This window comes from Salminus brasiliensis, chromosome 2, assembly GCF_030463535.1.
Source record: "Salminus brasiliensis chromosome 2, fSalBra1.hap2, whole genome shotgun sequence".
NCBI lineage: Eukaryota > Metazoa > Chordata > Actinopteri > Characiformes > Bryconidae > Salminus > Salminus brasiliensis.
Genome location: NC_132879.1, coordinates 52,446,775 through 52,459,786, shown reverse-complemented (window position 1 = coordinate 52,459,786; position 13,012 = coordinate 52,446,775). Strand labels below are relative to the sequence as shown.

General features: G+C 42.2%; 1 protein-coding gene across 1 annotated transcript in view; it reads right to left on the bottom strand.

Annotated features, from left to right (window-relative positions):
* Positions 1-13,012, bottom strand: part of rap1b (RAP1B, member of RAS oncogene family) — a 66,188-nt gene that overhangs the window by 20,937 nt on the left and 32,239 nt on the right. Inside the window, exon 2 of the mRNA XM_072673134.1 lies at positions 5,264-5,342. Coding sequence (XP_072529235.1) covers positions 5,264-5,323 — 60 coding nt within the window. The 5' untranslated portion in view covers positions 5,324-5,342. The remainder of the gene's footprint in view (positions 1-5,263; positions 5,343-13,012) is intronic.

Sequence of the window (13,012 nt, the reverse complement as noted above, 5' to 3'; positions counted from 1 at the left end):
CAAGCTTAGATACAATTAAATAAAAAAGTCAGAATGGAGACCACAATTCTCGACACTACACTTCGCCCAAGAGGTGGGTCTTTAGTTGCTGTTCGGACACTCAGGGCAAGTTGCTCAATCATTTTGGACTAGGAATCAAATATTTTTACATTGACTTCCATTGAAAGTTTCCTTCAAAGTTTCTGTAAATTTGCCCTTATGGAGGTTTTCACACGACAGTGATGAAACACACCATTCTACACCATGGGCAACGTTCCTAATACTACATTCTTCTACCCGTGTAATTTGACTTGAGTGCAAGTTGCCCTGGATGAGAGAGTCAGCCAAATGTACAATGTATAGGTTAACAATGTACATTCTACAGTGTGGTGTTCTTTAATAAAGACAACATACTTGAAGCTTGCCGTGATATGCAGTCAAACAACTCCGCAGTGTGAGGTCATATGAAAATAATCCACTCAAGATGGTAACGGCCCCTCGTCTCATGTCATGGCCCCAGCAAATCACTCCATAGTGGATTATTTTCATATACAGCCAGTCATGATTTATACTTCATGTTCTGTGTGAGGACCGCCTGCTCAAACTTCAGATGTTATGGTTGGCTATTATTCAACTCCCTTCAGTGTTCTAGATATCAACTCTGTAAACCACACGGCACCGAGGGAGTAAAGGCATCAGTGCATTGCGACGTAACCTTCTGTTTGGATGATGATTCAACCGCCTTGACATTGTAATGTATGAATATTATTACAGTCAATGCATACACCCATCTTTCCTGGCCAAACTAAAACGCTCACATCTGTAAAGTAAAAATAAGAAAACTTGTGTTTTTCCTTCTCTGCATTCCTGTAGTGTCCTGTAGTCACATTAGTGTGGACTCTAAAAATGATTCAAAGTTAGTAGTAATTAAATTAATTAAATTAGTAATTAAAAGTAATTAATCAAATACGATAAAAATACAACTGATTACTTGATTAAAAAGAAAAAAATTGCCATGAAAAATAAGTAAGTTTTAAGTAAATCTCCAAATTTACTTAAAACAAAAGAAAAAAAAAAGCGCACAGATTAATTTTACACCTTTAAATTATAATGGAACTTTTAAAAACTTCTTTATTAAATAAAAACTCTATATAGTAAACATTTAAATGTTCACCTATACATGTACAAGAGACACTTTTTAGATTTATTGGAAGCCAATGTAAAAATATTTGATTCCAAAACATGGGGTTTTTCTATTGGTCCATTCATCATGACATTCTGACACAATGTAAAAAAACTACCAGACATGTCAGAAGTAAAAAACTGCAAAAGATGGAAAAAAATTTCACATTATTTAAAGATATATTTACGTTATGTATTGCAAAACACAGACAAAATGCATCAGTGTCGGCTGCATCTTAAACTGCTACCAAAATATCATCACATACTTAATACAATTATATTTGTTAAAAATGTACTGTACATTTTTTAAGCAGTTAAACAGGACTGATTACACCCTTTGTAACTAAACATGCAGTTGGTTGGTTTTCTTCATGCACTGATATCCACGATATGCTCAAAAAAGTATAGTTCATTATTACAATAACAAAATTGATCACAATACGATACAAAAAGTTATACTGCCCAGCCCTAACTGACATCTACCGGTCTAATCAGCCTACAACAGTTTATTCCCACACATTCATGCAGAAGCAGAACTCATTTACATAACGAGCCGTAAGTGGACCTCAGGAGGAAAATAGACTGCAACAGGGGCTCTTTAACTTCTGCTGCTGCTTTTTCTTTTGTATATTTAGCAAGTGTTTAATATGAAATATTTTCTTTTGGCCTTGCAGCACTTCATTATTTCCACTTAATGTAATAATTTCAGAATTGTTGTAAAAATTGTATTAAAAAAAAGGTTGTTTTTACAATAAATAAATAAATAAATAAATAATTTAAACAAACGGTGTAATAAGGTATTACATTACTGGTAAAAAAAAAATGGTGACACATTAAAAGGTACAAAATTCTGTATTACATTATTAGACAAGTTTTTACATTATTAGGTTTTATTACATTTTTGATCAAGTGCACAATTTTATGACATTTCTGGTTGTTTCTAGATTATTGGGAAATTCTCTACACGCCTTTTCCAGTAAAGTATTCTGGACCTCTTGGAAAGCTCTGCATTATTAAGATTTGTATTACCTGGCTTTAAATAACAAAATTAAAAGAGATTACTCGATCGATTAATTACAAAACACCATCAACAGTGACCGCTCCAGTTCAAATCAAATTTATGAGGTCAGAAAATTTACACCACCTCCACAGTGTAAATCTGAGTACCAGCCCTCAGACCACAGGCTCTTAAACAGTGTTAAATGCGGTCCACATGCGGGTGCTGCATCAAATCCACTGCCCTGCACTGAAGGCAGCGAGAGCCCTGTCTGTTGCACACAGGCAGAGTGCACCATTACCATGTTACGGGACACCAGGCTGACCCGACAGTGAAGTGATCTGATTGTACAGACCTCCCTCAGCCTCGGAGCATGAAGCAGGCAAGGAGCTTAATGCGAGTGCATTTACTCGCCACGGCCTTTTCACGCAGACCTATCCACAGTGCTCCAATTAGAGCTAATGGACAATAAAGGTCTGCCCAGTGCACTGAGAGAGAGCTCAGCCATGGCGAGGGGGAAAAGGGAGGGAGCGAGACCGGTCATTCACACACTCCATGGTGTACACATACGCACACATGGAGCCAATGGGCTCTCTGTCGGGGCCCAGAGGTGAGTGGGTCGAGCCACTGTGGCGCTTCTCCAGAGGGTCGGCTATTTGAGTTCAGTGGGATGGAAAAAAGTAGGGTAACATGCTGGGTGAGGACGCACAATGCCAGCAAAGCTTACAGACTATCGATGGCAAAAGAGAGCAAACCAGCAAACACACCAAACACTGTGTTAACCTGTCATTTCCAATACAGAAATTAAAACCTTGAGTATTGGCCAATATTTATGAGTCATAAAGAAACAAATACATAAATAAAAGTCTAAACATGATAAAACAAACATGGTAATTTATTAAAAAAAAATCATAATCACAGTCATGTGAAAACCCCCAAAACAAAAAAAAATATTATAATAAAACTATGTAAATGTAAAAAGATTTATTAAGTCATTTTGGAGCATTTCTATTGGTCCATTCATCACATCAGACACAACTGGAAAATTCACATTATGTCAAAAAGCGAAGCCTGCATGCTGTAGACGTGTCAAAAAAAGAAACAAGGTATAAATAAATAAATAAAATAAAAATTAACAGTTAAAATTGCCAGATAAGGATCATCAATGACTGTAGAAAATATGGAGGGGCGGTTCCCTTCCGTTCTATAGAAATTAAGCCAGAGCTGTTCGCAATGTTACCAAATTTGCAACCAGAGTCCGCTCAGTAGAGACTGGGCGGAGCTGCACATCATACTGCAACCAGCCAGCAAAGGTGCTAGGCTTTTGAGAGATGTTTTCTACAGTCATTGGTGTGAATCATCAGACTGCATTCATGAGTCTACAATAAGAAAAATTATGAATGAGCATGAAATTCACTATGAAACGGTTACCATGGATTTCTCCGGCTGCTAGTCACAGGTTTGCTAAATAACAAAGTACTCATCAGTATTAGGAAACACCATTGTATCATCTAATACAGATACAGAGGTAGATCTCTAAATCAAGCAAAATCAGTTGTGTATCACTCATTTTGCCAGCTGTGAAAATGATCTGCATTTTTTTCATATAATTAAAATATTGCTTTGTACGCCGTCTTGAAGTGCTGTGATGAATGAACCAACAGAAATAAACACAGTAATAATTATAGTAACTTCTAGTCATGTAAAAATGAGCATATTCAACACGATTCAAAATCCCATCCCCAGCATCAACCCTTCCTTTCCCCTCTTCGACCCCAGGAGAAGTACAAGCACTACCTTGCATTTTACACTAAAAGAAGTGTGGACAAGTATTTCAGTACTTCATGTTCTTCAGTTCACTCGAGAGCCCCTCCAGCACCACACCGTCATCAGTGTCTGCCGTGCCGCTGCCATAATTCAGGGAGTAGTATAGTGAAAGGCACTTGAGTCATTCTGCCATCTCTGACTCAGCTTTCCAAATGAAAGTAACAAACCAGAGGCCAGATGTGTTCTCACAGCCCCACAGTGACCCGGCCGAGGACACGAGTCCTCCAGGGGCAAGCTGGCTCCCACGTGACGGCCCAGATTAGCATTCTCACTTAAACCAGGGAAAACCAGCGTCAGCGGTTAAAGAACCACTGGGCGCACTTCTATAGACGTGGGATGCTAACTGGACGTCTGCCAGAGCCACTGTGAGTGTAGCTGATCACTCAAGACAGGACTGAGGCCCTGAGATTTGCTTCTTTAGACTTCTACTAGAGCTACAAGGCTGATGGAGCCAACAGGTTTATTAAAGCTTGAACCCCAGTAAAGTTCAGGCCAAACTTTCAAACAAATGCCTGCATAGCGGGGTCAGGATAGGAGAGTGTACTGTGCATAAACGGAGATCCCCACCTCCACTTGTGCACGTGTGCCACCACGAGTGCAGCATGAACCGCGTTCAGTGTGAAACCTTAAGATAATCTCTTATTTTAAATGTATAAATTAGGGTTACAGAAAAAAAAAAAAAAAAAAAAAAAAAAAAAAAAAAAATATATATATATATATATATATATATATATATATATATATATATATATATATATATATATATATTCTTATGAGTAAGAATTATTAAATTACAAATCCCAAAGTCACTCTTTATAATATGCATATTTTACATGTTTTATCATCTTGTTTATTTGGATATAGGATGTTATAAAACCCAGATTAAGAATTAAGAACCCATCGATAATTAAAATGTAGTAATGGGACAACACTAGTTTGCTCAATGCAAAGTAATGATACACATTTTATATATATATATATATATATATATATATATATATATATATATATATATATATATATATACACACACACACACACACACACACACACACACACACACCTCTGCATTATCTCTTAGCTACATTAGCCCTGTAGCAATTTTGGACATCAAACACATCTTGGCGGTGAACATTTGGGGCAGATAGTAGATATGCAAATATATCAGTGCTTGTGCAGCACGTGCAAGTGCCTTAGACAGTCCTTAAGGAGGACAAGCATCGTACACCTAGGGACAATTTGATCCCGTCCTTTCTTGCCTCTGTTGGGTTTACTCACCAGAGCAGACTTGCCGACACCTCCAGAGCCGAGGACTACTAACTTGTATTCACGCATCATGCAGTGTGTCCGTTATCACCTGGAAACACAAACACAGGACGATGGTCAGATACAGTGATTCCCAACAGGACCATTTATTAAACCAGAGGCGATTTCAAAGCAATATTATTTAAAGTGTTTAAAGAATTTTTCAGCTTTGACTAGAGGAGGAATTTGTAATGCAGAGCTAATCCCAATGAGGAATCCCTACAGCTGAGGCTGGAAGCCTGAATAAATGCCACAGAAGAAGCAAAGGCGGCGGCAGCAGCAGCAGCAGCAGCAACATGCAACAGGAAAGCACCAAAAACAACCACAGGTTGCCGGAGAGGCGAGGCTTATTCCCTTTTTGCTGACGTGTTAATCTATCGCCTCATTACAAGAACCGATGTGTCAAGTTTCCGGCGATATTCGGTGCACTCGACTTCCTCTACCACCACATGCCTTCACCCCCTCCCTCATTAGCACAAGCTACAGTGTGTCACTACCTCACCACACCTTCCAAAGGTCACCAGTCTACAAGACGGCAAGCGCAAGATGCTGGTGTTACTGATCAGATGATTCTTTAACCCACCACTTGAACTGCAAACGCTTCTCTCAAGGGAGTGGTAAAACACACACACACACACACACACACACACACACACACACACACACACACACACACACACACACACACACTCTTAGGCTCTATCAGCTTTTCGCTCACTCATCTGTTCTCTCTTCTGCTCAAGCAGTTCTCCATACACAGCAGCGCACCAGCTGTGGATGCATGAAGGTAAAAGGTACTGTTCATTAACTGTAATCACAAACAATGATTTACTGAGATCACAAATGCTCTAAATATGCAAAGTTGTAGTCTAGTTTAGTGCTTTTCCTGCTCAAGCCCACCTTGAGATTCAACCCAGCTCTCAAAAACCAGTTTTAGTAGATCTGTAAGAGCAGGGAAATCCACAAACCGTGCTGGACTCTGGCCCCCCGTTGCCCACCCCTGCCACTAAGGATGGTAGGATGATGTGCATAACAGATATGACCAGGCTTTACTGGGAAACAGCACAGTGACTGGAGCCAGACTGACTAACCGACACAGTACACTCAGAGAGGAGCGATTACAGCGGCGCGCACCACTTACCAAACGTAATGCAATAGAAACACTGCCATTTGAGATGGACCCCCTCCCTATCCAACTCCATTCCTTCCAAGCTGAGCCTAAATAGCTCCCCACCAAAGAACAAATCTTCTGCTGTCATCTAATGCTCAGCTTTCCATTTACATTGGCAGGAGGAAGGGAGCGAGTGAGTGAGCGAGAGAGGAAGAGCGGGTGAAAGATGGGCACGGTTTTGGGGGGGTGGGTGGGTTGCATTAGAGAGCATGGGAGTGCATGAAAAGGAGAAAGTGTGCGAAAAAGAGTGAGTGTGACAATTACACTACATGTCCAAATGTTTGAGGACACCCCTCCAATGAATGCATTTGGCTACTTTAATACCAGGTTTGAGCTAGAGGGTTATAAAGCCCCCCCCAGCATTGAGCTGTGGAGCAGTGCAAGAACTGTGTTCTCTGGAATAATGGATGGTGCTTCATTCAGTACATTTGGGGGGACTTGGGGATGAGGTGGGGTGGTGATCATTCAACATCCTGACCTCACTAACACTCTTGTTGCTAAATGCAATCAAATCCTCATAGCAATCCTCCTCTTAAACCTAGTAGAAAGTCTTCACTGGACAGCAGAGACAGTTACTCCAACAAAAGTGCATCATTGATTACAGATTTAAACAAATGGTGTCCCAATACTTTTGTCCATATGGTGTATGTGAGTGAGAGTGTAAGAGAGAGGGACCGAGAGAGCTACATGTAGTAAAGTACAGTAAAATCAGGTAGGTAAAATTAGGGTGTGTGTGTGTGTGTGTGTGTGTGTGTAGCAGGTCCTTTAATGTGGGGACTTTGAAAACAGGAAGAGCACTGTGAGAAATATCAGCAGCAAACTGTGATCACCCTTAAAGTAAAGAGCTGAAGTCTGTGAGAGGAGAGCATTACTGGGGTGAAGGAGTGCACGTCCAGTCAGACATATGGAGAAATTCCAGCCAATTAATCTGACAATTACATCACCCACAGTTCAGAGGGGCTGTGGAGGGGGTCATGACCCACAGTGACCCACAGTGACCAATAGAAGCTGCTTTGATTAGTCTCACAGGAATGCATGACTTCAGTTCAGAGGAATGTGAAAACAAATTCATCCTGCAACTGCAACAAAGTCAGAAGAGTTTATTTGCCACGTTTATTCGTCACCAGATCGATGATTATTGTAATAATAATAATAATAATAATAATATAATCAACAATTCAACCCTGTGTAATAAAGAGAATTACACTGCTTAAACCTGCAGCAGCGAGAAGTTCCCTAAGCAGTTCTAATGGCGACTGCGCATAAGGGTGTTGTGGTGTGACTGACAGGGTGGATTTCAACAGGAAGTGGTACACCCCCCACCCCCGCCTCTGCCGGGCTATAAAGTCAAGCGCTACTGAAAATAATCAGTCAGCACTCCATCAGCCCTGAAATAACATCACTGCTCAAGACGCACTCAGACACAGACACTTGTTTGTTTACAATGCAGGGACATGAGGGTTATAGGAGAGCCACATATGTATCCATACTGGCACCTAATAGAGGTTCAGTGAACCTATATTTAATATTTCAGATCTTTATTGGGCTATTTTAAGTGCTTTAGTGACTGATACGAGCACCAGTTGTCCACTGTCACACATCTTACACTCAAAAATATAAATGTAACTATAATACATCATTTAAAATATAATAGTTTTATAAAACAGCAGCACAGGTGGCCGGAGTCACTCGAACTTCACCGTAATATGTTTTGTTTATTGGCTCTTAAATGTTCCTATTGTTGATATTAGGCTAAGACTGAGGCACCAAACTCATTTTAAGAAACAGCCACATTAGCCTATATGCAGTCCACTGTCCAGCGGGCCTGACCCAATTTTGTTTGGAAAGCCTGTGTACTGCGTTTTTGACCCTGTTCATCATTGTGACCATGTGTTGACTAAATAGATGTTAATTAATTAATTATTATTACATATTTTTATTAAAAATGTTCCACTAATGTAGAATTGCATAGCACTGGCACAGATTGGCTAAAGTATACTAATGAAACAATGGCTGACCAACTGAAAGTTTTATCAGGCCAGCGATGAAAACCAACTTTCAGCACTACAAACACCCTTGGTCATAATAATAATAATAATATTAATAATAATAATAATAATGGGACAACATAGAAAGTGGGGCTTCTGAGCACTGGACGCACAGGGTGAAAATTCCTCAGCATGTAAGTCAAAGTGCTATAGCCGTAGCCATCACGCCATCTAGCATAGCTGGACACAGACAAAACAACCGCACGGAGACCCTTAAGAAGAGGTGGGCTCTGCCCAGACCCAGACAAACAAAAAGCAGTGAACGTGATCTGACCTCGATCCGCCCCTCGATCAGGTGTACTCCTCAAGTTTGAGCTAAACTGCATTCTGCAGGTGTGGCTTATCCTGGTATGCTGCCTAGATAATGACTACAGCTATGAACAGATGCCATCTCTGCTGTTGCTCCATGTTAAACTGCACAGAAATCTGCACTAGTCCAGAACATAAGACATTGTGAATTTCCCCACTGCGGGACTAATAAAGGACTATCTTAAGACATCCTTCCTATATTTACTGTACTATTTACAAACTCTAACTGATCAGACCAGAGCAAACCACCTGTAGGTGTGAACACACCCTTAATAATTTTGCAAGCCATATCAGGACTTCGATCAGAACTATGGGCTGTGTGTTTGACTTTTCTTTAGTATTAAGAAATTCAAAAGCTCAGGGCCATTTGATCGTCTTGTGTGAAAACAAGCTAAACTCAGATGCACACACATTTATTAGGGCCTATATTCGTACCCTCCTTCCGACCTGAGCGGTCTAGTCCGGAGTTGCACAGACTACTAACTTCATCTTGGGCACCCTCAGTCCCTGAAACGCTTCTACGGCATCTAAGAATTACAGAGGGGGTTTTGATTCTACAGCACACTCTCTATGGCACTGTGTTTACCCATTGCTATGAAACGCCATGCCGTTATCTGATCTAGAGAGTAACAGGAAGACCCTGCAGGACTTTTCAGACCACAAGAAATATGAACACCGCGGAATCCGTCTGCTCCTGATGGAAAGATTCATGAGCACAATTCAGTCTGCGTGCACAGTCTGCAGAGAGAGCCACTCTCAATGTCCTGCTCTCAAGTAATTAACCCGGCGTGATCTGGTGCCCGGGAGGAGTTTCAGACGGTCAGCGGTCCGGCTCATTGGGAGTGACTGGAAGGGTGTGGTTACTTGTAGCTTCTTTAAAATCCTAGTGCTCTGAGGTTTCATACACAGATCAGCCACAACATTAGCACCACTGACCAGCAAAGTGAAAACCCTGATTATCTTCATCAACAGTATCCTCTGTCAAGGGGGAGCATGCGAACAGTCAGTTCTTGAAGGTGATGTTCCGGTTAAAAGCAGGAGAAATTGAGATGTATAAGAACCTGAGCCACCTCGACAAGAACCAAACTGTGGCGGCTAGACAATGGGGTCAGAACATCTCCAAAACATCAGACTTGCGGTCTTGCGGTCTGCAGTGGTCAGCACCTACCAAAAGTGCCCCCATAAGGACAACCGGTGAACCTGCGACATGGTCATAGGCACCTAAGGCTTACTAATGCGATCCACAACGGCCCCCTTTCACAGCTTACAGGACTTGTGAAGAGAAGAGATACAAATGCTGGCCCCGAGAGGTCTTGCAAGGTCCATGCCTTGAATGGTCAGATCTGTTGTGGTGGCACAAAAGAGACCTACTCCTCACCACGGATGTGATTTAATAAACATAGGTCAGCCCACAGGCTTCACAAAACTTAACAGGATGTCTCCCTCATAAGAAGGTGTATCCGTAGCCATATTACGGAAGACGTCTCTGTGAGGGAGCTTTTAGAGGCATTAGAACACTTCAGACGTCGGTGGTTTTCGCTCACCACCACTGTGGAGCTTCTTCAGAATTGGACAGTTCACCTCAAACCACTGTCCTGGTTTACATCAGGTTATGCAGGAATCACGAAAACTGGAATTCCCCTTTAGAGCACACAACAGCAGTGATGCGGTTTTATGCCTGAGAGAAAGCACGTGTGAATGCTTGTAAGTGCTTGAGAAGCGATGGGTGACCTATGCAAACACACTCCCTCGCATGCTCAGAGTCAGGTGCCAATGTTTACAAACCCCGTACCCCTGCTCACACCCTGCTCACACCCCATCCGCCCCTCACTTTCTAAGCTTTTATCATTCTTCTCAGGGAAGCCTATGACCCAATGTAAGAACAGCAGAGCAGAGACCACAGGTGAGGAGTTCAGAGAGGGATAATGCAGCTTTGGTAAGTGAGAATGAAGCCAGATTTGACTTCAGACTGCTGAATAAGGAAAGTAAGGCTTTCAGATCACATCTGCAGGCGGAAACTGAGTAAAACTGAGAAGTGGCCAGAGCCAGACAGAAATAGCATGCCTTTTCCCTCTCGTTTGAACACGCTGAGCCCTCAATTTGTCGACGCCTAACATGCCAGCCATGCACAGATAAACCCAGAGAGGAACTACATCTCAGTGACCGCAGCATCAGCAAAGCAGCTTGAGAGAAAGCGGCCTGTTATCGCCTCTTAGAGCTGTTATCACCGGACACAAGTGCAAAACCAAGCGGCGAACGCAATATCCAAGGGCAAGAGCCGAGTGGGAAGGGAGCGAGCTGCTAATGAAAATATCTTCCCTGGCTACTTGGGATTCCCCAGTTTCATTTCATGGAAAAAGGGGGAGGAGGGAAAAAAAAAAAAAAAACCTCCATACAGTCATTTGCATATGTGTTAATAGAAAAGCAGCCAGGATTGGCAGTAAACAACCTCAGGTTATCCTTGCAAAGGTCACGGAATGAGGCAGCCACTTGGGGACCCACATTAGCAGTGTAGAAAAGACGGAGTGCTATCTGGTGCTATTGGTTAGACCTTTGCTAAATCACAGAGGACTAACCTCCTTTCTCCTCACTATACGCCCGCATGGCATGAGCACAAGAACAAAGGGGACCATCAGGGCATAAAGCTACACTACTTGTAGTTAGATGTCCCAAGGCACCACTTAAATGAAAAAGATATGGGTCAGTGGACACTGGGGAAACCAGCGTATCCCAGATATGAGCCATGTGGAATGCAGAGTAATACAGGGGAGATCAGGGACTGAGGAATGTGGCTCTGTTGCCGCTACAGCTTTTTAACGACAGAATAATTCAAACTAAAATAAGCAGAGCAACACTTCGTCTGCTGGTAATTTTAATGGTGGTTCCCGGTGCTGAAGCGGACAAGGTGACTGTGTGTAAGCTGAAGCCTAATCTTCAAATAACAACCTCTAGAAGTTCCTCAAGTTTTGTAGGTAGTTACCTACAGGTGGTTACCATGGCATTGGTATGTGGTTGCTCTGGTAGTTGATATGATGCAACTTTGTGGTTGCTACAGTGCTGCTTAATGGTAGCCATGGTGTTGATTGGTTGGTTGCTAGAGCGCTGCTGGATGGTCCCAGGTTGCTTTGGGACTGTTCGGTAGTTGCTATGATGTTGGTAGAGGACTCCTACGACATCCCAGGCGGATGCTAAGGTGTTACAAAGTTGTTGCTAAATGGGTGCTACAGGTGATTTCTATGGTGTTGCTAAGCGGTTACTAGGCAGCTGCTATGGCACCTGGGGTGGTTGCTATGGTGTTAAGTGATTGCTAAGCAATTGCTATGGTATGGTATGGTCTTACGATCTTAAAAGACTCACTAAATCACTGACCCCAGTCGATCAGCCAGGTCATGTTAAGGTATCTGACAGGTGCTTCTTCAGTTTAGAAAAGGAGATGCTAGGCTAGCATTGCTAACAAACACCGGATTTAGACGGTCACCAATCATGTTTGTGTAAAAACCTCCCACACACCGCTCTCAAACCTTTTAAAACTTCATCTTCATTCTCCAGTTCACCCAAATAGTTTTTTTACAGAGCTGAGATGGGCAACAGTCTAAGCCTAGTGTTTATTAGCAATGTTAGCCTAGCATCTCTCATGGTAAGCGAATAAAAGCACACATCAGACATCTGATGTGATTGACTGGGGTAATCAAATCTTCATATTGCAGCTTTCTGAGACATCAATATCGCAGTATACTTAAAACTGATATATCGTGCAGCCTCCCTCCAAAGCACTGATTAGGTTAACGAAGTAGCGCAGAAACAGAAAGGCACAAATTCTCTCTTTAAAAGCACTTCCAGTCACTGAAATACTGCCCAAGGCACAAAAGAGTGTATACTCAAAGCAGCTGTGCTGTGTTCATGTTTATGACCTACTAAATATATGGCAACACTGCAGAGCGTGCCAGTCAGCTGCTGTACACCGAGGCAATTCTAGTTGAAATCAGCCAGTGTTCTGCAAGCTCCGCATTTGCTTGGAGAGCGCTAGCTTGTGCTGAATCTGTTTTATCGCTGCTGCAAAACGTCACCGTTTACCTTAATGGCTAAAGGACACGGTGGGACTCGCAAACACTGTAAACCTGCACGTCTGATAAGGGCAAAGCAGCAGAACAACCAGGCCTCAGGGTTGCTGGCTAACAATCCAGTTCAGTCTGC